General features: G+C 32.8%; 4 protein-coding genes across 7 annotated transcripts; all 4 read left to right on the top strand.

Moving 5' to 3' along the window:
• Positions 1 to 369: 369 nt before the first annotated feature.
• Positions 370 to 3,787, top strand: LOC108774821 (arginine/serine-rich coiled-coil protein 2). Of its 3 annotated transcripts, none has more exons than XM_018541027.1 (5): positions 370 to 670; positions 970 to 1,050; positions 2,198 to 2,325; positions 2,507 to 3,170; positions 3,259 to 3,787. In XM_018541027.1, the coding sequence occupies exons 1-5, from the start codon at positions 608 to 610 to the stop codon at positions 3,556 to 3,558; spliced, it is 1,236 nt and encodes a 411-aa protein (XP_018396529.1). In that variant the 5' UTR covers positions 370 to 607; the 3' UTR covers positions 3,559 to 3,787. The 3 variants fall into 3 exon arrangements, with proteins under 3 accessions (XP_018396529.1, XP_018396531.1, XP_018396530.1); XM_018541029.1 differs by lacking the exon at positions 370 to 670 and adding an exon at positions 1,573 to 1,630 and having other exon boundaries at positions 979 to 1,050; XM_018541028.1 differs by lacking the exon at positions 370 to 670 and having other exon boundaries at positions 982 to 1,630.
• Positions 3,788 to 5,274: 1,487 nt separating this feature from the next.
• On the top strand, positions 5,275 to 7,755 carry Cdk1 (Cyclin-dependent kinase 1). The gene is made up of 4 exons (XM_018541039.1): positions 5,275 to 5,445; positions 5,870 to 6,162; positions 7,120 to 7,439; positions 7,509 to 7,755. The coding sequence occupies exons 1-4, from the start codon at positions 5,409 to 5,411 to the stop codon at positions 7,753 to 7,755; spliced, it is 897 nt and encodes a 298-aa protein (XP_018396541.1). The 5' UTR covers positions 5,275 to 5,408.
• A 1,219-nt stretch (positions 7,756 to 8,974) lies between these two features.
• On the top strand, positions 8,975 to 12,818 carry LOC108774839 (apolipoprotein D). Of its 2 annotated transcripts, none has more exons than XM_018541046.1 (5): positions 8,975 to 9,009; positions 11,381 to 11,506; positions 11,643 to 11,769; positions 11,934 to 12,029; positions 12,329 to 12,818. In XM_018541046.1, exons 2-5 carry the CDS (start codon positions 11,387 to 11,389, stop codon positions 12,808 to 12,810), a joined length of 825 nt encoding a protein of 274 aa, XP_018396548.1. In that variant the 5' UTR covers positions 8,975 to 9,009; positions 11,381 to 11,386; the 3' UTR covers positions 12,811 to 12,818. The 2 variants fall into 2 exon arrangements, with proteins under 2 accessions (XP_018396548.1, XP_018396549.1); XM_018541047.1 differs by having other exon boundaries at positions 8,984 to 9,009; positions 11,384 to 11,506.
• Positions 12,819 to 15,148: 2,330 nt separating this feature from the next.
• Positions 15,149 to 22,027, top strand: LOC108774848 (acidic phospholipase A2 PA4). Its single transcript, XM_018541055.1, has 4 exons — positions 15,149 to 15,215; positions 19,709 to 19,966; positions 20,380 to 20,717; positions 21,882 to 22,027. Exons 2-4 carry the CDS (start codon positions 19,709 to 19,711, stop codon positions 21,982 to 21,984), a joined length of 699 nt encoding a protein of 232 aa, XP_018396557.1. The 5' UTR covers positions 15,149 to 15,215; the 3' UTR covers positions 21,985 to 22,027.
• The last annotated feature ends 764 nt before the right edge of the window (positions 22,028 to 22,791 follow it).

Raw genomic sequence — 22,791 nt, 5'->3', positions numbered from 1 at the left:
CATATCAAAGCATAGAGAATGGACTGCGCGATCCCGTATCTAAAGTAGTATCAAAATGTGTCGACGAAAATGAGAGAGAGGGTCCGTGGAAGACGGCCATCTCTATCTTTTTCCATTCGATGGTGTAATGGAAGAGAGAATGAGAGGGAGATGGCCGTCTTCTACTCTCTCATCCCTATCGATCATTTTGACACACGGATCGCGCAGTCCATTCTCTATGCTTTGGTACATATATATATACTGCAGGCGGCCAATGACGTGGTTCATCGTGTTCGGACAATCGCAGCGGCATTTTGACCCGGCTTGGCCGACCAATGGCGGGCATGCGCGAGACGTGTTGAAAGAAAATCGGCGCATTCGACGCTGCGCGCCGCGTTGCAGTCAGTTGCAGCGAGCATTCTGCATTGTTCTGCATTAATTCAGCATTATCAGTGATACATATGTATTGTACATACACTCGGCCCAAAGTTGCACCAGTGGTTGCACTTAGCCGTGGCCGCCGTCAACCGCCGAGCCGCCGTCAGCCGTCGTCGCCGTAGTCCGATTCATCCGATTACTTCGATTGTAATCAACAACAGCGGAACAGTTGAGCGTTTCACGCGCCATTATGGACTCGTTGGCGAATTACGCCAGTGACGGCGACAACAGCAATAATTCGGACGATACGAAGGTAAGCAAACACGAGAATCCACCGTCATCATTGACGACATCGCCATCGACGCCACTCAAAATTCGAAGTAGCAACGTACACTACTCTAACTCGACATGGCTTCGCTATGCATATTGTCCACACACACTCACACAACGTCGCGGTTTACAACCTAGAAATACGTTTAGAAACGCAATTGTTTCTTTCTTTTGTAATTTTTGATGAATCGTCGCGCATAATCTACAAAACTAGAATTGCGGCGAATGTGTCAGTATACTTTGAGTAACTTGGGCTCGAAATAATTGATCTTGTTTTCCTAGACGCCACCTCGGAGACAGGAAGAGGCAAACAGAAGGGCGAGCGACGCCAATTACGATCCGGTACAAATGGACATGAGTGAGGTATAGTGAAATCACACGCCGATAATTTTTAATTAGTTGCTAAGTATGAAACATTCGGACAATGCCTAAGAAGATACCACAGTGACTTTACGAGTGCTGTATGTACATGCAAAGTCTTAGGCCTGATACATAGAGGGGATAGTATCCAGTTTTGCAAGGTCATGTTAATAAATCAATTGGTTAATACTGTAAGAAATAAATATAATTTGCAATGTAGGAAGCAATGTTTGATTGATAAAGGTTCTGTTTACATTTGGATTATTTGGTATTATCAGTATAGTTTGAATTATGATTGGGTACAAGATGCATTCGTAATTTTGAAAGTTGAGCAAATCTGTATTTAATGCTCGTAGCTTAAAAACAAGACAGGACCTTGAAATCTTATTGATCACAGGATAGGCTATCATTCACATAATTAAAACTTAAATGATAAGTAAATGGGAATAGTGCCATTTCGTGAGACAATATTAACACGTAGCTCTGTTGGTAATACATGATACAATATCTACGCATCTCGGCAAGGTCTATGCTGTGTGAGGGTCTTTCAAGACTACCCCCAAGTCCTATTCCGAAGACAGAGGTGAGTAGAGGAAGCTAGCAGAAGGTAACACTAACAAAACATCAATCATCAAAGAAATCACGTGTACAAGTATACTCGGGTGATAACTAACTGCAGAAGCAGATTGATGTGAAGGGCCCTCACCATCCTCTCTCTCTCTCTCTCTCTCTCTCTCTCTCTCTTTTTCCTTTTTGTGACATGATTGTTTTATTGGTTCATTTTATCTATTACCTCGGTAATTAGTATATACAAATTGTATTATTGTTTAGTGTGACATGTAAAGTGTCGCCATTCTTTTGTATCAAGTACAACCAAGAACTGATGCAAAAAAAATCTGAATTTTCTTTTATAGAGAGAAATCCTTCAAGTTTATGTTATACTTTTTATATACTTACTTACTATGTAAGAACATTTTCTCTCTTTATAAAGTGTTTCTAATACATATTACTCGCTGTCAGAGAACTCAATTTTGCGTATATTGAAGTTATGCATTCTAAGATAGTTTTGTGGTAGGAATTAAGAACTATTTTTTACATAGTGGAATATATAAGAGAGATTCATATTAAAATTGATCATTTTTTTCTTTAGGAGAGCAATAACAACAATTCATCAAGGGAATCTAGTAGCGAACGCGCAAACAGTCCTACAACCGCTCAGTCTACTTTTGGCTCAAAAACAGAATCTTCTCAGGCTTTACCTTCTTCATCAGACCAGAGGTAGGCTGGTTTGTTAATTATATATAGCACAGGTGCTAGAGATATTTTATGGATATCAAATTTGTTATGAAAATAGTAATTTTGATATATTTCACTAAAACTATATCGAATTTATACACCTGTCCAGAATAATAATACGCATCTGTGTGGTATACCCCTGCAGAACGTAATCGTTTTACAGGCGAGGCGATCATGAGAATCATACAAGTTTGAAAGACGATCATAGGCGAGGAGACCGTAGTGATCGGAGTCGTCATTCATCTGACAAAAGTCGCCGTTATGATGATCGAAAGCAACGTAATAACAATCACAGGGACCGAAGTAGAGATCGCAGGAATCGGGATGACGACAAGCGCAAAACGTCTCTTGGATCGTCTAAAGACGAAAAAAGTGATGACAGAGAGAAGAGCGACAAAGATCATCATTACAGGGATGACCGGAGGGATCGTAATCGCGACAGGAACGACAGGGATAGACGCAGGGATCGCAGCGACCGTAATGAACGGGATCGGCGACACTCCAGGGACGACCGGTCCAAGGATCGATATCGGGACGAGCGTTCGAGTTACCACAAGGAGAGGGATCGCACGCGGTCAAGGTCGCGATCCAGGGATCGCGTGGCACCGCTACCGTTTAGAATGACAAGTTATCGCGAGGAAAAGGGACGAAACAAACTGGCTCAGTTGGAGAAACTAGGCATAGAGTTGAAGCCGCCGGAAGGCGGTGATATTATGATGCCTGGTGGTATCCAAGGCGAACAAAACTACTATAATCCGTTGGCGACGGCGACACAGGGCAAGTACGCGGAACAGATCCAGAAGAGAAAGCTGCTTTGGGCAAACAAGGTGATGATTACCCAGCTGCAGTAGTATCCTTAATCAATGTATCCGATATACAATCTTGTTCTATAGTCTCACCTTTATCTCTTTGCAGACAAAACAGGATGACGGTAACAGCACATCGACTGCAGCTTCCACTGCTAATACGTGGATGGGAACGACTTTCACACACGATCAGGATGGAAAAGTGACGGCTAAGTTCAAGCGACTGATGGGTATTAAGGGTGATCTACCTAATACATCGGTGGTAGGAGCCAAACCAGACATTCTGAAAAAGCAGGAGGAAATGTTTAATAATATGGAGCAACAATATGAAGTAGCGCGAGCTACCACGCACACGCAACGTGGTGTTGGATTGGGTTATGCAACCGGTGGCTATCAATTCCCACGATAAAATACTCTGAAACTTCAGGTCCATTGTTTAATTATATTTATAATATTGGTAGATACTGACGCAGATAGAATTATGTTCGCTATCTTAGCGATCTTGAATCTGATTCGGATTTTTTTACCGGATTGCATTATTTCTAAGTCTTTCCTGTTGGGGACAATAGCGAACTACAGCTAATCCAAGTTCAAAGTTCACCATACAATTATAATCGAGTTATGTATTTTCGCGTTGTAAGCACTAAAAATAAATTTATTAAGATTATCTAAAAAAATCTTAATGCGTTGTTTATCTATGAATGAAGTTTCTTTTCTTACATTGTCTAATCCTGATTTTTTTTTTTCCTTTTTAGAAGGATTCAATTAAATTCGAGCTGGAATTCTTTCAGTCTTCTACTAAGTATTAAATTATTATAGCAACTCCTATTTAATAAAAGATTTGTGATTTCTTATTAGAAATTGGGGTAAATTATATATTCTTTAAACAAGTTAAAAACGACAAAAGTGTAGATTAGAAGACATTTTTCCGAAAAATGAAGGGAACTGTGTTTATATAAAAACTTCTAAATAATATAATCTTAATTTCTATGGATTATATTAGCATTGTTTGAGTAATAAGTTTTCAGTTTGCACATTCGTTTTGTTATACGCGCACGCGTGTACATAAATCATATAATTATAATGTATCAAACTGTAGATATAGAAAGTGGTACCAGAGAGAAACCTGTGGTTACAAACTATAGTGGATTGGTGGAAGCAAGAAGACTAGAACCAGGAGAGTAAACTAGCGTGGTGGGGGTAGGTCAAAAAACGTCCGCGGTTATTCATTCAATGCGCAGTGGCATTGCACATTGAATGAAAGTTTGCGCATGCGCGCGTCGGTTATAACCAAGAAGTCTTGTTCTTAACAAGGCTTTCCAAGCATGACCGGACAAGCCTGATCTCTTTGTAATCAAACAAAGAATTGACTTTGATAAGGTTAAAGGTTTCTCAGTGCCAAGGGTTGCTCTTTCAATTCTTTCTTTCGATCCCCTCTCAGAGTATACGGCTATACGCATGCGCGAAACGAGAGAGAACGAAACGGTTCCAAATAGAGTCCCTATAGTTCCAAATGAGTGCGTCTTTTTCTAGATAGAATTACCCCCACTCCTCAAATTTCCGACAATGCGTACTCTAGAGTATTACTATCTCTATGGCTCTTGCACACCAAGCGCGATACGCGATATCCAATAAGCGTACAGCTTTAGAATGAGAACATCGGTAAAGATGTACGCTTATTGGATATCGCGTGGCGCGCATCGCGCTTGGTGTGCAGGAGCCAATACGCGCCATGGGACGGCACCCTTACGCCGCATGTGCTGGCACCCTTATTTCGTTGTCACAATAACCTTAAAAAAATAAATTATTTATTAATACTAAAAATATATATAAACCGATTTGCACTCAATTGCACATCGTATAATTTGTGTCTTTTGTTGAGAAGTTTCCAAGATAACTTGATTTATATTTTGGTAGTGATATTTTTGCAATGCATTCTTTTTTAAAGAGGAAATTTAATTTAAATATGTTGTTTAATCTTTTTTTTTATTTTTTACAATTGTACTAAATTTGTTTTTTAAGTTGGTACAATCTAGTACATTTTCAAGTCCGATCTCTACATCCCAGCTTAAAAATTCTGGCAACACTGTCTCCATGTGCTATACTGCTATGCCAATATGGCGTACATACCGTTTGATTTGAATTTGTTCGTTAGGTGACACGGCGAAACACGAGGACTGTATCTCTGGTCAAATCGTGGAAAGAAATTTTAAAGATTATATTACTAAATCGGTATCCTCATTCTTTCAGTCACACACAATGGACAATTTCATAAAAATAGAAAAAATCGGAGAAGGTAAGTGCACGGAAAATACGAGAAGCTATTGTTAAATTGTGTTGTCAAGCTACTGTTGCATCATATACGTTATACTCAGTAATTAATGAATATTTGTTTATTTATAATATTTAAACGTTCTTTTGCCGATATATTCATTATACAATATAATAAATAAGATTCCTGTTTTTTTTTTACGTAACATCTGTTTAGAGTATTAAAAATTATATTCAAGTACTTGACCAAACGAAAAATTATATTTGTTAAATGGGTATTGCATGTTAAATGCAATATTATTTGATTGTTAAGTAAAGCCTTATATAAAGTTGCATTTGATTTTAGCTATATACAAATTATATAAAACGTTTTGATCAGCAACATAAAAATATTGGAGTATAGAATATGAGATATAAAGCAAATTATGAAAAATATTGAAATTTTTTAGGTACTTATGGAGTAGTATACAAAGGAAAACACAAAAGGACTGGAGAAATTGTAGCCATGAAAAAGATACGTTTGGAAAACGATGATGAGGGAATACCGTCAACCGCTATTAGAGAAATTTCATTGCTCAAAGAATTAACTCATCCCAACATAGTGAGCTTGATTGATGTATTAATGGAAGAATCAAAACTGTATCTTATTTTCGAGTATCTCACTATGGACCTAAAAAAATACATGGATAGTTTAGAGAATAAAGTGATGGAATCAGCTGTAGTTAAATCATACTTGTATCAGGTTTGTTTGTACGAAAAAATACGTAGTCTCATGCTAATATTGTAAAGTTCTTCCATAGGAGGAAAGATGAATAAATCTTATCTTTGTAGTTCAACTATTCTAAACACAAACAATAAGAATTGGGGGACTACATACACAGTATATAAAATTTACACATAATTATAATAAGCATTGTGATCCAGCTTTGACTGTTATTTAACAGCTCACTTTTTATTGTTTGTGTTTATCATTTGTACGGTCCTAGAAAGATTTTAATATTTGTCAACTATTATATTTGTAACTAATGGAGAGAAACAGGGCTATGAGCCAATAAATTCGTTAAATTTTTTAATTTATTCTAATATATTGCAAAGAATATCATCTAATTTTGGCGTTTTGTCCTGGCTTCCACTACTGGACTCATCAGTAAGGCATTGTAGTAGAGGCCTACCTTATATGCCTGTAAGAGTTATTCAATTGAGATTATATTTGTACTTAAATTAGATATATATTTAAAGGGATTGGCAAAGGAGAGAGAGCAAGATAGAAAATTTTAGTGCATTCTCATCTAGATAAAGAACAGGCTTAATACTTTGAGAAGCTGTAATATGAGTCATTTAAGAAAGTTTTAGTGCATTCCAGTACAGCATTCCTAGTAAAGAAGATAAATATTCTGGGAGGCTGCATTATTTTAAGTATAAATAGATAAAAAAATATTGTATTGCTGTAGTAGACTATACATTAAAACTTTGTATAAGATAAGATTAAAAACAGTATTTTATCACTACATTGGACTATACTAAAACTTTTTTATTTTTGAAAAATTTCGAATATTGTATAATTTTTTATTTTTAAAGTTTAAGTACAACGAATGTACATTAGTTGATATATAAAGAATAGACTTTATTAAATTGCCATGGGGAAACTTTTTTATCAAGATTGTGATCATGCAAATAATATAATTGCTTTCTGTTTTAGATCACACGTGCAATTTTGTTCTGTCACAAGCGAAGAATATTACATCGCGATTTAAAACCACAGAATTTGTTAATTGATAAAACTGGAACTATCAAAGTAGCGGATTTCGGACTTGGAAGGGCATTCGGAATTCCAGTGAGAATATATACACACGAAGTTGTAACTCTGTGGTACAGGGCGCCTGAGATTCTCCTCGGTGCTACTAGATACTCGTGTGCGATTGATATGTGGAGTATTGGATGTATTTTTGCAGAAATGGCAACTAGTAAACCATTGTTCCAAGGAGACAGCGAAATTGATCAACTTTTCAGGATATTCCGGTAAAATTTTTATACGTTATCATAAAAATATTTTTTCTGAGGCCATTTAATAATTATTCTGTCTTATAGAATATTAAGAACGCCTACGGAAGATATATGGCCAGGCGTAACGCAACTGCCAGATTACAAAACGACTTTCCCAAATTGGATGATGAATAACTTGGACTTACAAATGAACAAGACATTGGATTCGGATGGATTGAATCTATTGGAAACTATGCTCACGTACGATCCTGTATATAGAATATCCGCACGAGCAGCATTGCAACATCCCTATTTTAATGATTTAGATACATGTAAAATACCCGCTGTGTAAAATGTAGAAACTACTCGAGAAAAAGAATTAGAACTTTGCATTTTTAATCATGTGATTATGTGAAGAGTATGTCTCTAGGTATTCTAAAAGTTAATTTATTTAAGTAAATGTTCTTCATTTGTTTAATAATTACATCGATTAAAGTTTACATTTTGTATTTTTTAGTAGAAATTTTTTTGTGTGTGACCAGTATGGTTTTTATTAAATTACATAAATTTCATACTTATTTAAGTTACTGGAATACATTACTGTTTTACGTATTATATTGCATTTAAGTAAGTTTTATACAATATTTCGTTCACAACTACTTTAATTAATGATGCCAATTTCATATATTCTTGTGTTTAATATCTTATTACTGTATTTGAATATTATATTTTACTTTTACATTTAATCACTTTGTCTATTTAATATGGTATATAATCTTCTGTATGCATTACTCTAAAGAAATCAATTTTAAAGGAAAAATTTAAATTTTATATGATGTGTGTCAAATGAGCTGACAATCATCTTTGTGCCTTGGTCTCTCTGGTATAGAAACTTTACAACAATTAATTTAACTGCTCTATATAATATCTGTCATGTTCGTGCCTTAGCAGAAACATTACATACTGTTGCGTTGGTCGCAACAATTTATATATATTTATATATACGAATGCTTAATTTAAAATTGAATGTAAAAATTTAAAGAAATGTGTAAAAATTTTGTATTTTATGAATAAATATTTTATTGGCAACACACTTTGTATAAATCGATTATATATCAACGTAAAAATTATTCCATTTCAGATTATCTTATTATTACCTATTATCATATATACCGCTTACTTTAAATCATGTTTGTTTCTGAGAAAAATGAAAAACTTGCATATACTATATATGGAGAATTAGTGATTCTCAGAATGCATATATATAGTATTGTGCGTTCATGTAATGGATGCGTCACATGCTTATTGAACGTAATTGAACGTCACAATGATGATTATGATAATCCTACATTTTTTTAAAGAAATGATGTGCAAATATATAGCAAGTTTATCGTCGTATAAAAAAGAAAGATGAATCAGTATGAACCGATTTACAAGGAAAAACAACAAAACATTCTATATCGTGTTATGCGTCTCGGTGAATGTATACGTGACCTGTAATTGTGGGGTACGCCGAGAGTGGGGCACTAGCCACATAAAGTCCATCTCTCCAGTAGAAGTTGTATTTATAGTGCAAACGCAGAGATCGGCAGCATCAACCTCCATAGTGAGTATACTCAAGTTGATAATTTTAGTCTTTTTTTTTTCAAATACATCAACTCTTTATCTCGTACTTTACATAAATATTCCTACAATACTTGTAGAGAGATATTATGGCTTTAAGTTTCCATTCATTTACTTTAAAAATTGTTTCGCTTTTTGCATATACATTCGAGAAAAGACATCGCCTATCGTCTCTTTTGTATGAAGCAAGAAGAGACGAGAAAACGATAGCAATTAAAAATGGAGTAATGTTTTTTTTACTTTCTCTACGAAATAAATCCTTATATCTTGCGCCTGTAAAACAGAGCTTTTCGCAAGCAGAAAAATACTAATTGATTCACGTTGGTGCATATAAGTATGGAATAAAGATATTCTTAATGGAGAGTCAAAGGTCGCAACGGGTCGATTTTAATCGTGCACTCATCGCGGTCACTACCGCGCATTTATTATTGTATGAAATAAGAACGAGAGACAAAGACAGCCACTATAATAACATGGGAACATAAATTCCAGAGGTCCTTGATCACGCTCCGTGATGTGTATCCAAGGCGAGTGTAAATCATGTTTCACCGATTGTACCTGAAATCCGAGATCATGATGATGGTTGTGCATGAGTTTAAAAGAATCACTTTACTTAACAAACTTGAGACGTATATATACGGATTGTTATGCACACACGTATTAAGAAGTTTTATTGAAATATATGCGTGAAAAATGCGTGACGTCATTACTTTCACTGAAATCTTTGCATCGGAAACGATATCGAATTTATATATACCACTCATCGCATTCCATATATACGAGGTGTTTAGAAATTTGTGGATAATTTTAGTGCAGCGTGAAACTTCGTGAGAAATTAAGTAATAAAAACTGTAAGCCATTTTTTCCCTAAAGTAGCTTTTTTTTTTTAAATGTAAACGTTTAATGTTTGATTAATCATAAACGTTCGTTAAAAAGTCATCTATCGTGTGACGTGCGTGTATAATGATATTGGATATTAAACAGAACATTATCGCTGTACGCACGCTATTACATAAACATGACTTTTTAACCAGGGTTTGTAATTAGTCAAACTTTAAATGTTTATGTTTAAAAAACTATTTTGAAGAAGAAAAATGGCTTCCATTTTCATTATTTAATTTTTTACTAAAGTTTCACGCTGCAGTAAGATTACCCTTGAATTCCTGAACACTCTGTATATATAGATATAGGCACTTACTACTATAAGGATGTTTTGGCTGTACAGTATCAACTAAAAATATCAGTTAAAATAAGCTAATATCGACCAATGTCATTCAAAATGTTTGTATGATATAGCTCTCGTGAGTGTGCTCTGAAATCAACTAAAAAAAATAAAACAAATAATTTTGCTTATAATGATTTTATATGCAGCAAAATGACCATATTTTTTTGAAATTTTGGATTAATAATGTTTAAACAAATAAGTGAATTTAAATAAACTTTTGCACAAACATTTATTATTGTTTGATCAGTACATGTTTAACATTTGATTTAATTCTTAATATTATTTTATTTTTAAATTTACAAATAAGTACTACAAAATATGATTTTACGTAAGAATAAAGACCAATAAAAAAATTAAATAACTTTTAAATCAAGAGAATTGCATTCAAATTTTACATAGATATTCAAACGTAATAAAAGAACATATCTGCGAAGTTTTTGTATTTTTGACAATGTTTGAGATGTGACTCGTATATCCTTGAATAATTTTTTCGCGAAATTTTTTATTCTACACTGTTTATGTATTATTATTATTGTTATTATTAGCAAATTTAAAATAATTATAAGAAGTGATTAACGACCGAATCTTTTATCATAGATTAGAAATGCGCATAAACAATTATTTAACAATTTATATATTGGGACCTTGAATAAGTTCTCGCCGTTTTTTTTTTTTTCCGTGAAAAGTAAAATCATTATTTTTTAAGCGTCTAAACCATTCTCTGCATGTTGTTTCCGATAGAGCATGGTCACCGTAAGTCTCAACAAGAATTCTGCAGTGTGCTTCAGCTGCAGATTTTCTTTGAATAAAGTAGTGCAATAAAATTCCCCCGCAATAATACTCTTTTGTTGGCACAAAACTCGACATGTTTAACACTATAAAACAAAAAGTTGTTTACACTTCGGCGAGATGACGTACACTGAATTTCAAGCTTACTTATCGTAATTTCTTATCGATATGTTCCCGTCTTCAACTACATGCACGCAGGTCTGTTAACACCATATATGTTGGAAAACGGCGTGGACTTATTCAAGGTCCTAATAAAAGTGGAAAAATTCGAATTGTTTGATCTTTTGAGAATTGACAATAAATCGCTTAATAATGTTATTTATCTTTTTCTTCTTTTCAGTAGAAGATGCAATCTTTGGCATGGTGTCTAGTATTGGCGGGATGCCTCGCTTTTGCTCAGGCTCATACGTATCATATGGGTGCTTGTCCTATTGTGGAACCCATGCAGGGTTTTCAGATTGGTAGAGTAAGTCGAAAAATTATTATTACAGAGGCAAAAGATATCTCTGTAATAATTTACCAAATATTTTTTCTTATCCATACAATCAAATTTATTCGTTCAAAAATCGTTTCAAAAATAATCGATTTGTTAAAAATTTCAGTTTTTAGGTCTGTGGTATGTTATCCAGAAAACATCAACAGGTAGCAAGTGCATTACTTACAATTACACACGAGGAGAGGAACCAGGCGAGTACGTTATAACACAGGACTCGGATCATCTAATCTTAGGTAAGGCAATTAAAAAATAGTAAGGGCAATTGGTAAAGAAAGGAGACGCAATACGTGTGCTTCTACGAAGCGCGTATCGGGCTGCATCGAGAATCATAAAAGGAACCTCAATGGAATAAATGTCTAGCAAGTGGGATGAATTATCCGTAATTGCGTGTGTACAGGTCTTACGCCATTGAAGCACGAGTATCATTATACTGGCCAATTGACTGTACCCGAACCAAGTACTCCGGGACGTATGGAAGTCCGTTTTCCACTTAGTAAGTATCTTAACGCGCGCAATATTATAATATTTAAAAGTGGAAGAGAGACATAATTTTATTTTATAGAAACAAAAGAATACGATAAATGAAAATTGTGTATGTGCGCAATGAAATTCAAATATTACAGCTACAGCTTCCTCTCTTTAATTTACAAATGATAAGACATTAGGCTAATTGAAGATAAATTTGCTACATACTAATTTCGCGACAAACCATGCGTTTTTGCATAATAATTTTCATACGAATTGCAAGCAACTCATCGCGTTATGTAACTAAAATTCGTATCTGTAATTTAGGTGTGGCTGGAAGTGCATCCCATGTGGTATTTATGACGGATTACGATACTTACGCCGGCATATTTACGTGCCAGAAATTGGCGTTCGCTCATCGACAGAGCGCGACGATCCTCTCGAGGACCAGGATGTTGGATCAGATACAGATTGACAAGATACGTCAGCGATTGGGCCAATACGGTGTTGATCCGTTCGATTTGAGCATCATTTCACAGTCTGGCTGTCCACAAGGCAACAATACTCTGGACATCAACGTTGACCCTAACACTTTCACTTCTGAGAATTTTGGTAATGTGGTGCGCAAAGCGGGCGAGAAGATCGGCGATGGCGTCCAGTGGATCGCTGAGACCGGAAGCAAAGTATATCACAAGATAGCCGGTTCAGAAGATACTCAAACAGGGTCAACGACGGAGCAGAACGGTCGCGTCACATCAAGGAACAGCGGCGAAAGATTGGAGACCAACGAAGTGGAGTGGATTCCCTAAAAATCTAATGCCCATTTCCACCAATGTAGATTAACTTTAATCTCGGTTCAATTTGCTCTTCATCTTTTGCTAATTCTAAAAATTAGAAAAAGATGAACAGTAAGTTAAACCGGGATTAAAGTTAATCTGCATTGGTGGAAACAGGCATAAGTGAATCTTTTTTCCACATTATTACTTTTCGTTACGTTATTCGCGATTTCGATGCGAATTGATTTTTATTCGATTTTATTCTATTAAGATCCTTCTAATATTGTATGTTTGACTTTCTGTCGTTTTATTTGATGACGATTGATGAATTGTATTACAAATGTAAATTAAACTGCGATGAAAAAGAAAGAAATTAGCATTGATTGATCGATTGACCTGCATTATCGTGGGTAATTAGAGATAATGTTGTGATTACGCGTCTCTGATGCATTCGTTAATGTATGCGTTAAACATCCAATAAAATTTTAATACAAAAAGATATGTGTATTTTATGTTTTAACACTATAAGAAATATAATTAATTATATTATATTCTATATCGTTGTTTGATTTTGTACTGTTGTGCTTTGCTTCTATTTTATAAAAACTTTGAGAAACTTTCTTGCTAGCATTTTGATTTATAAATTTTGAGATATTCTATATAGTAAGGTTTCATTAAAGTTAGAAAATCAGAAGCGTTAATTTTGTTAGCTTAATATTTATTTTTTATATAACTTATTTAAATTGATTCTATGTATTAATCTACAGACAGCATACAATATATATTTATAAAATATTTACTATATATATTAAAACTTATTTTAAATTTTGTAAATATGTATTTTTGTGGTTTTATATATCGCACAGATCATAAACATTTATTATAAATATTATTATGAAATATATTAAAAATTGTAAATATTTATTTATATTTATCATAAATATTACATAAAATATTTAGTTTATATTACAATATTTGTAGGACCGTTGGAATTTCAAACAATAATTGAATAAAGGCCGAATGACGGTCAAGCAAGATTTAAGTTGCTACAGTAATGTGTGAATTTTATTTACCACGTATGTAGTCTTCTTTAATCGCGCGCCGAAATATTTTCAGTCTTTTACAAACGCAACTTTAAATAACTACCGTAGTAATATCACTAGTTAAATTGACACGCAATCTAACAATATTTGATGCTTATAGCATCTTATAGGATCTTAATAATATGTTGAAAGACATATATTAAATTTTAATGATTTGTTATTAATTAATGTAAATTAAATTAACAATAAATCAAATTCTGTGAAAAATAAGATTGCGAAGAATATCACAAGTTGGCGTTTCGTCCCGGATGCTATAAGCATCAAATATTGTTAGATTGCGTGTCAATTTAACTAGTGATATTACTACGGTAGTTATTTAGAGTTGCGTTTGTAAAAGACTGAAAATATTTCGGCGCGCGATTAAAGAAGACTACATACGTGGTAAATAAAATTCACACATTACTGTAGCAACTTAAATCTTGCTTGACCGTCATTCGGCCTTTATTCAATTATTGTTAGTTTATATTGTTTTAATAATATTTTGTATAAAGTTTTATATAAAATGTATAAATGTTATATAAAATGTATACAATATTTATATAATAAATATTTATCAAAAATATTCTGTACTTTCTGGGAAAATTCAGTAGTAGTCGTCTAGTGTTCCGTCCCAATATGTAATCCCTAAAAATATTCTTTTACTACCATCAGATCCTAGTAAGAACATCCGCTTGTTTACTTATCACTTGTTGCTGTTGTTGTAAATTATTTAGATACAGAAATGTTGGTTATTGAAAATTGATGAATTAAAAATGTTATATCTTAAAAATTCGATTCGATGGAATTTTTCTGACGGTGGATTCAAAATCATAGAATTAAAATATATGTTTAAAAAAATTATGAATGTGTTTCTTCTTTTTTTGCATTAAAAATTATTCAAAATTTATGAATTCTAGTGTTAATTACAATGATCACTCATAAATTTTTCAAAACATAAAAATATGATTCTCGCAAAATTAGTAATAATTTTAAGGATTAATTATTTTACTTGGAATTATTTACGTGTACGAATAAATTTCTTGATATGTATTATATTATATATATATATATATATATATGATGGAAAAAATCAATTGCTCCACATAAACGGTTTCTATATCACACGATTTAAATTCTCCCCTAATGCGTGTAGTAACGCAACCGGTACACGCGTTTGTATATACTTGATTGTGAATATTAGTAATCTGCCGTCCTACATGAACCATCAGTCTGACAGTGACTGTTGAGGAGAGACAAGCAAATTTTGTGATTCCGAGTAGCACGTTTCACTTTCGATATCTTTCAGCACGTTCGTATCATCTCACGACAAGATCTAGGTCAACATCAAATTTGAGTGTACGTATATTTACATTAATAAAGTTATTCATATATTTATTTTAGCGATTATATTTTTTATTAACGTAATATAACAATTTTGCCTGTACTAAATTTTTTTTATAGAATTTGTGCGTAAATTACTTTGCAACAAATTATTTGATTCCTTATATATATATATTAAAAGATTGTTTATTAAAAAATTATAAATTAAGATTTAAGTACATTAATGTTGTACTTTTGTCAATAAGGTAATGATACTTTATTCACGAATATAATTTTGCATAGGTTAATTTCTGAAATAATTATCTCTTTATCGCCAAATTTTGTAAACAGTTGTGTGTGTGTGTATGATAGGACACGTCTCACTTTACGTATTGACATTTTACATATTTTTCTTCCAAAACATTGTATCGCTTGCATACAAGAATCAAATTTAAAAAATGTAAAAGAAATCTGTGCAGTGTATAAAATACTTACCCCTCACGCAATGACGTGTTCTTTCTACAGTATGGCATTATAAGCATTCGGTTCAATAACGTTATTCCAACGTTCGACTATCACTATATATATATCCACATATATATTACACTTTCTACGCTAAAGCTATTTTATAAAGTAGTTAATCTGACTACAAGAAGTTATCTTTTATTTTCATTTATTTGTTACAAGCAAATACTTAAAATATTAAATTGTTTAAATTAAATTAAAGTAATTACTTGTCATTAATCGTATTATTTAACTTTAATTTTTTATAGACATTAGTGTATCCAGTGTGCTTGGCAAAATTATGATTTTCATATGAGCTGTAGGAATATAACTATATGTTTTCCCTCTTACTTCTCGTTCGTTACGCACTGCAGTGCGATCAGCTTGGCGGGGTGAACTATGGGGGTTGCGCAGTCTAGACTCTGACCAGTGGTCTGGCGCATTTGCTACGTTTTTTCGTGCCTTTTTCTTTTAGTCATATTTGCGGATTTCTCAATATCAGAACTATTTTTTAATCAGTTATATATGTATCTTCGAGTCGTGTATTAGTGATTTATTATATCTTGTGAGTGATATAATATGTTTTCGATAAGTTCACTGAGAACCAGCTGTTTTATTTTCTTATCTGGCGAAAAAGTGTAGTGAAAAAGTTAAATTATTAATGATATTTTAGTTACATTCAAAAAAAGATCGAAACATGTCGACATTTATTACTATGCTTTCATTTTATTTATATTAAAAAGTTTATGAAAAATTCGACATACATAAAAATTTAATTCTAATTACAAAGTCTTTCAAATGTAAAAATTAAATTAAATTAAACTCTAAATTCAAAATTTTTAATTTTAACTTGCTGCTGAATACATTCAATTTATTCCTGCGATCCACTAACGGCATAATATCGTCACATAAAGAAAATCTGTCTTATTGATCTATAAATAGATATCAATAAATTGATGCATTCATTGTATGCAGATGTTTAGAAATCATTACACTTTTATCATTGTCCTCGAATCTCAGAAAGAAATATTTACTCAGAAACATTCTTAACTTCTCCACTATTCGCATCTCACATGTACATTTTCATAGTCTCGTCAATACTGGAAATTACATAGAAAGAACGATTTTGCAGAAGTATTTAATTTGGTTGCGTTGGCGCCTATATCCGCAATGTCAATATCTTCGATAGGCTAACGCAATCAAAAATTGACCGCTGCAATCAATTAAAAATGCTGTGCCATATTCAGCGAATCTTTTCATTCAATAGTAAAAAACTATGACATTGTAGCAATCAGTTTGTATGTCCTATACAATTATTTCGATACAACAAAATTATTTTCAGATCTGTATCTAATAGATTCTTAAATACTTTAAACTTCCTTTCTCTGAGTACAAAAAATACTGCATAAAAATAGACCTTACAACTTTTAATAGATAATAAAGAATAAAACCTTATACTCACTGTTTATATTTACGTTATCAAAAAATATAAAAATAAATAATAACGTAAAAAATATTGGATATAAAGTATATTTTTATATTTTTATTCTATGCTCCATGTCACGACACTTATTATACCGTCATAATAGTTTCCGTCACGATAGTTTCTATCGGTCAAATTGATAATAATCACGATTAGCAATAAACGATGGGACGTATAGATGCGTCGTAATCACCCAACTGCGTCCGATTAATAGACCTATCCTGCTGTGGTAGTGCTAATCGACATATGTGTGCATCAGGTTCAAGAAACAAGTTCGATATAACGATCTTAGATAATCCATTACTGAGAGAAAATTTGTTGGTATTTTTTGTTAATTATAATTAGATTTATCGTAATTGTAATTGTTATCCCAGACAGAGCATACAATATCTATAAAATATTTTCAAAATATTTGTAAATATGTATTTATAAGATTTATTTTTAATATTTTGTAAATATTTTTGTGGTCTTAAAATTAGATTGCATTAATCATAAATATTTATTTATTACAAATATTATAAAATATTTATTATAAATGTTATAGGAAATGCTATAAAAATATTAATGCCAACGTTTCGTGAACCATACTGTTCACTTCATCAGGGCGAGGGTTGCGCTGATACAATTTTAGTATTTGAATTACAAAATATTTTTAATTAATACTGAAATACGAAACACAAAATACTTTTATATATTCTTATTCAGATATAATATTTATTTAGACATAACATTTTAAAAAATGAATAGTAATAAATATTTATCATGAATATTCTGTGCTGTTGTGGATATAGATATATTATGGTTATATTACTAATATAGTAGTAATAATCATAATTATAAGTGATATGTAATTTATAATTGCAAATATCAAAATTCTTCTCTCAGTAACATATCGGCACATTGGCACATATGCAAACTATATATCAGAAATTGTAGATAGCAACAAAAGAATATAATATTTCCTATATAAAATTAATATAGTTATATAAAACGGTAATGAATTTTCTATTAAAGAATTTTAACGATGAAAAATAGAGATAACGAACTTATTGAAATTATATATATATATATATATATATATAGAAGGTTTTACTCAATAATAATAAAAAAGATAATTTTTGTTTAGATTTGCATAAAAAAATTAATGTAACAGCTTCGTTTTTCCGTTACGTGAAAACTGATCACTTTAAAATTTTCAAAGAGAATGTGCTAATTGTTGTTTAAAGTTTATAACGTCCGAAATGTTTTGAATATTTCGTATAACACGAATTGACACGAAGTTGCACTTTATTTCAAACTTGCTTAACTATCCGAAAGAACGACAGACGAGTGGCTTTAATAATTTAAGTGATGGGAGAGATAATCGGCTCGATTTTTTAAAGCTTCATATCGTTGCTATTTCCAATTGGATTTGGTTTATTACTCTATCAGAGTATAGCGATACTTAAAAAAAGAAAATAAGTTGATGTATATACACTTTTTAAATATAGCGATTTTACTGTAATTTTCGCTATGTGAAAATCGTAAAAATTACATTATTTAAACTATTATGTAAATTAGAATAATAAAATAAGTGAGTAAAAGAATAATAAAAGCTGCAGATTTAATGCAGTGAGACGGATGTTCTAATCTTCATGAAAATTTATATTACTTCGCGTTTTGCTCTTTCGAGCCAAACGAGATCGGGCGGACAAACGGTTTTGATGACTTAATAATGGTGATGAATAATAATCGCTGGTGCGGTTCAGTCCACGTGAATTAGTTGTGAGGCGATCTTATTGTTCGCATCCCTCGGGAGGCAAGTTCAAGAGACAAGTTCGTTAATGGGTTTCGATTACCCACATTGCACAGTTACACTCGTCTACATTACTCTCGCTTTCGCGATCGGCCTGAATTGAAATGACCCAAACTAAATCAAGGTCGAAGATTATAGTTCGATTCTCTAAATTAGATATATCCGCTGAAAGATAAGAACTTGGTTGTCGGTAGGCATTCCATTCTTTGATGCGACAAATGACGACACGTAAAGGTACACGCGGAGAATATTTTTGTTTAAGACTTTACAGATTGGTATTCAACAGAATAGTATTAAATAGCAATGTGATAAATGGGTGATTCACACTTAGTTGTCAAGCCTTTCACTATGAAGAGCTATTATAAATTCTGGCCGAATATTAAACAAAAGTCTTTAACCAGTTGCTTAATCGAGAGATACAAATATGCTAATTTTTGTTGCAGAATTAAATTAAGCTGTATTGTATAGCGATAATACTTTTTGTCCTATTATTACGAATTGAATTAAGTAGCCTTGACGGAGCTAGAGTTTAAAGCGGTCAAGTATTAATTTTGAATGTATGTTTGACTGCGGCTCTCTTTATTTTTTGTTTGAAAGAGTCAAGATTCTCGACAGTACCGACATTTGATCACGACAAAGATTAATTATCTTCCTTATTTGGCGATGTTTAAAACCTTCTTCGAAACATCTGTTAGTTTTAATGGTCTACTCTACGTAGTCTGATTTGGTTTCTCTGCGTTTACACAGATGTTTATTATCTTATTCGGCGCTGTCTTGCCGATCTTTTGGGCCCGAAGAATCGAGGCGAGTGTGTTGGTCGCCGACACTACCATGTCCAGGATGGTGGAGCTGAATGCCGACGCACCCTTCTGCGCTCTTTACAGCGACCGCGGGGTCATTCAGAGAATGGTACTTGGTGCGGACCCCAGAAAAGTTCGACAAATTTCCAGCAATCTCGTCGCCGATCTGGAGGAAACCTGTAAGGCTTCGCGAAATAAAGGGAAGGTGAGACTCAGCGATTGCCTCCGAATGGTCTAAATTAACCCTCTTTATTTAAAATATATTCGAAATTATAATAAACTGAACTCTTAAATGCTTTTTTAGACGTGGGGGGAGTAATCTAAATCTGGACCTATTTATAGTTTTTGTTCTCTATAAGACGTATAAATAAAGTCCGATCATAAAACCGCGATGGTGCCGTTCGAAAGATCATTTAATTTCCTTCATTTTTGCTGTAGACCATTTTGACGTATCACTTACCTGTGTCGAACTATAATGGAAAATGTAAAAATGCATTTTCCGATCCAATTTCCGGAACCATGAGTTCTAAATCGATTACTTTATCCAAATCGGATTACTTTAAAAACCTTTATCGGGATAATGCAATTAATTGCAACTTCTGAAACTTCTTTCTTCAGAATCAAGCGCCCGGCGGTGGTTTAATATATCCTGGTACTAAGTGGTGTGGACCAGGTAACGTGGCCAGTTCCTACAATGATTTAGGCCACCATTCAGTCGAGGATGCTTGCTGCAGGGAACATGACCATTGCTCAACCACAATAGCGCCGCAACAATGCATACACGGCATATGCAATAACTCGCCATTTACTCGCTCATATTGCGATTGCGACGCCAAATTCCGCAGATGTTTACAGAATCTCAATACCGAGGTGGCCAATACCCTCGGCGCGCTTTTCTTCAATGTAATTCAGGTTATCTGTTTCAAAGAAAGACGACCGTGCTCGCAGTGGCAAAGGTATACTCTATATATACAAAAGCAAGTTTTCAACATTTTTTTTAATTTAGGCTATACTGAGAGAGTACCATATATTTTATTTATATATTTATATAATAAAAAAGATTTTGTCACTCAACTATAAAGGTAGATATACAGGATACCTCATCGTATGTCAATTAAAAAATAAATTGACCTCGACATTCATGCCGTTACATCGTAGAATTGTTTTAGTTGCGATTTACAATGGGAGAAGTCTCTGATTTATACGCCGAACAATTTATCGGGGAGAGGATTTCAAAAACCGTTATTGACAACCGTCTCTTTAGTATTTAGAGATTTGATCAGACAGAGATACGTTCTTCAGGATGGCACGTCATTTATCTGAAGACGTTCCGACATATAAAAAAGGATCGCCGTAAATATATTTTTTTTTCCGTTTCTTTTTTCCGCACACTTAATATGTGCTACATAGCTTTCGGTGACGGTTTCGCGCATAATTACCCGCAAAAAAAAGTTAATATATTCTAAATAAAAGTCTTATAAATTCTTTATTAGAATTTCATCAAAATTCATATAAAGAATTTATAAAGTTTTTATATAACCTTATAAATAAATGCGAACATGTATTTTTAATATAGTTTATAACAACTTATTTAAGTTTAATAAGTCCTTATTAAATCTTATTAAAGTCAAATTTATATAATTTAATTAAATCTTAACAAGTTTTAAATAAGTTGAATTAATATGTTTTAATATGGTCTTAACAAAAATTTTAATAAGTTGAATTAATAAGTTTAAATATGGTCTTATATAACTTAATATGGATCATTATATGGTCCAAATTAAATCTATATATAAGGTTTTAATTTGTTTTTACGGTTTTAAAACCAAATTTATTAGAATCTCGTTATTAAGATCTTATTTAGTATTATATTAAATTTTAATAAAATTTATATTTAATTATATTAAATCTATATATATATTTTTTTTTCGCGGGTATCTTTTAGCTTTGATCTAATTAATCTCAATATTGTGGTGAAAGTTCCTTTACCCTGCGAAATTATAATTGGTTTTAATGCTTTGGTGGACGAAGGGTTTTCTACTGATTTTTTATAAGTTGCTTCGGCAAATTGCCTTATCGATGAGATTTAATAAATTATTGACCGATGGAATTTTTTGCAGGAACGGCTACGCGGAGGCTGTGTCTGATCGATTGTGCTCACAATACAAGTTCCGACCTAGTGACAAATACGTGCCTATGATGCCTCTGAGTATGAACAAATGAATTTGGAAGCTCGGAGAAAAAGGCAGCCCCCGCTCGCGGAAAGACCGGCAAGGAAAAGGACTGATGGCCAGTATGCGTCATACTGATTATCACGGTCGAGAAGTAATGCGTTACTTGTAACACCGTGTTATCGTACTTTTTTCGATCGTTACTTTCTTCTGGCTGTTTGGTAATGATATCAAACAAATCAACTGCTACTTTTTATCGTTACTTTAATTTCGTATTCTCCTTATTCAATCGCATTATTTTTCATTGAATAGAAATATTTTATTTAAATAGACATTTTTTTAATATAAAAAAAATATTTTGTACCTTTTTGTCTTTTAAGATGCATTCCGAAAGTCATTGCCAATATTGAAAATTTATAATATACACGTATAGCATAAACTATAAATGTTTAATACTGGCAGTGAAAGTATTCAAATGTACTCTTATAATAATGACATTAATGTCATTTAGGCTGGATTGTTCGGTAAACTTCACTATCTTACTCTCTTACTTTCTTATGCATCTCTTACTCTTTCAATCTTTTATTAATTTATTTACCCAGTAGATCAATTGCCACATAGTTTATCCAAAGATGGAACAATCAGCTCTTATGTTTATATTTAATAAAATTTGCATTTATAAATTACGATATAAATTCCTGGAGATAAGTATATAATATAGTACATTGTGTAACATGCATGTTAAAGTTGTTTATTGTGCGACGCGGGCGCGGGAGCGCACGAGCGAAGCGAGATATTATAGATACTGTATTGTCGTTTTGTCGTAGTTACTTTTATTATTGGAGAAAACTATGCTTAC

Source organism: Cyphomyrmex costatus, unplaced genomic scaffold (genome assembly GCF_001594065.2).
Source record: "Cyphomyrmex costatus isolate MS0001 unplaced genomic scaffold, Ccosl1.0 scaffold275, whole genome shotgun sequence".
In the NCBI taxonomy this organism is placed as follows: domain Eukaryota; kingdom Metazoa; phylum Arthropoda; class Insecta; order Hymenoptera; family Formicidae; genus Cyphomyrmex; species Cyphomyrmex costatus.
The sequence above is the reverse complement of the archived record's forward strand: the minus strand, read 5'-3'. Positions and strand labels throughout refer to the sequence as shown.

Excerpts from the sequence above, each read along its gene's own strand:
- LOC108774821 (XM_018541027.1), top strand. The coding sequence starts at position 608 with ATGGACTCGTTGGCGAATTACGCCAGTGACGGCGACAACAGCAATAAT. Across the intron at positions 1,051-2,197 it reads TACAAATGGACATGAGTGAG|GAGAGCAATAACAACAATTC; the intron begins GTATAGTGAAAT and ends TTTTTTCTTTAG. Across the intron at positions 2,326-2,506 it reads CCTTCTTCATCAGACCAGAG|GCGAGGCGATCATGAGAATC; the intron begins GTAGGCTGGTTT and ends ATCGTTTTACAG.
- Cdk1 (XM_018541039.1), top strand. The coding sequence starts at position 5,409 with ATGGACAATTTCATAAAAATAGAAAAAATCGGAGAAG. Across the intron at positions 5,446-5,869 it reads AATAGAAAAAATCGGAGAAG|GTACTTATGGAGTAGTATAC; the intron begins GTAAGTGCACGG and ends GAAATTTTTTAG. Across the intron at positions 7,440-7,508 it reads CAACTTTTCAGGATATTCCG|AATATTAAGAACGCCTACGG; the intron begins GTAAAATTTTTA and ends TCTGTCTTATAG.
- LOC108774839 (XM_018541046.1), top strand. The coding sequence starts at position 11,387 with ATGCAATCTTTGGCATGGTGTCTAGTATTGGCGGGATGCCTCGCTTTT. Across the intron at positions 11,770-11,933 it reads CTCGGATCATCTAATCTTAG|GTCTTACGCCATTGAAGCAC; the intron begins GTAAGGCAATTA and ends GCGTGTGTACAG. Across the intron at positions 12,030-12,328 it reads GGAAGTCCGTTTTCCACTTA|GTGTGGCTGGAAGTGCATCC; the intron begins GTAAGTATCTTA and ends TCTGTAATTTAG.
- LOC108774848 (XM_018541055.1), top strand. The coding sequence starts at position 19,709 with ATGTTTATTATCTTATTCGGCGCTGTCTTGCCGATCTTTTGGGCCCGA. Across the intron at positions 19,967-20,379 it reads CTTCGCGAAATAAAGGGAAG|AATCAAGCGCCCGGCGGTGG; the intron begins GTGAGACTCAGC and ends TTCTTTCTTCAG. Across the intron at positions 20,718-21,881 it reads CCGTGCTCGCAGTGGCAAAG|GAACGGCTACGCGGAGGCTG; the intron begins GTATACTCTATA and ends AATTTTTTGCAG.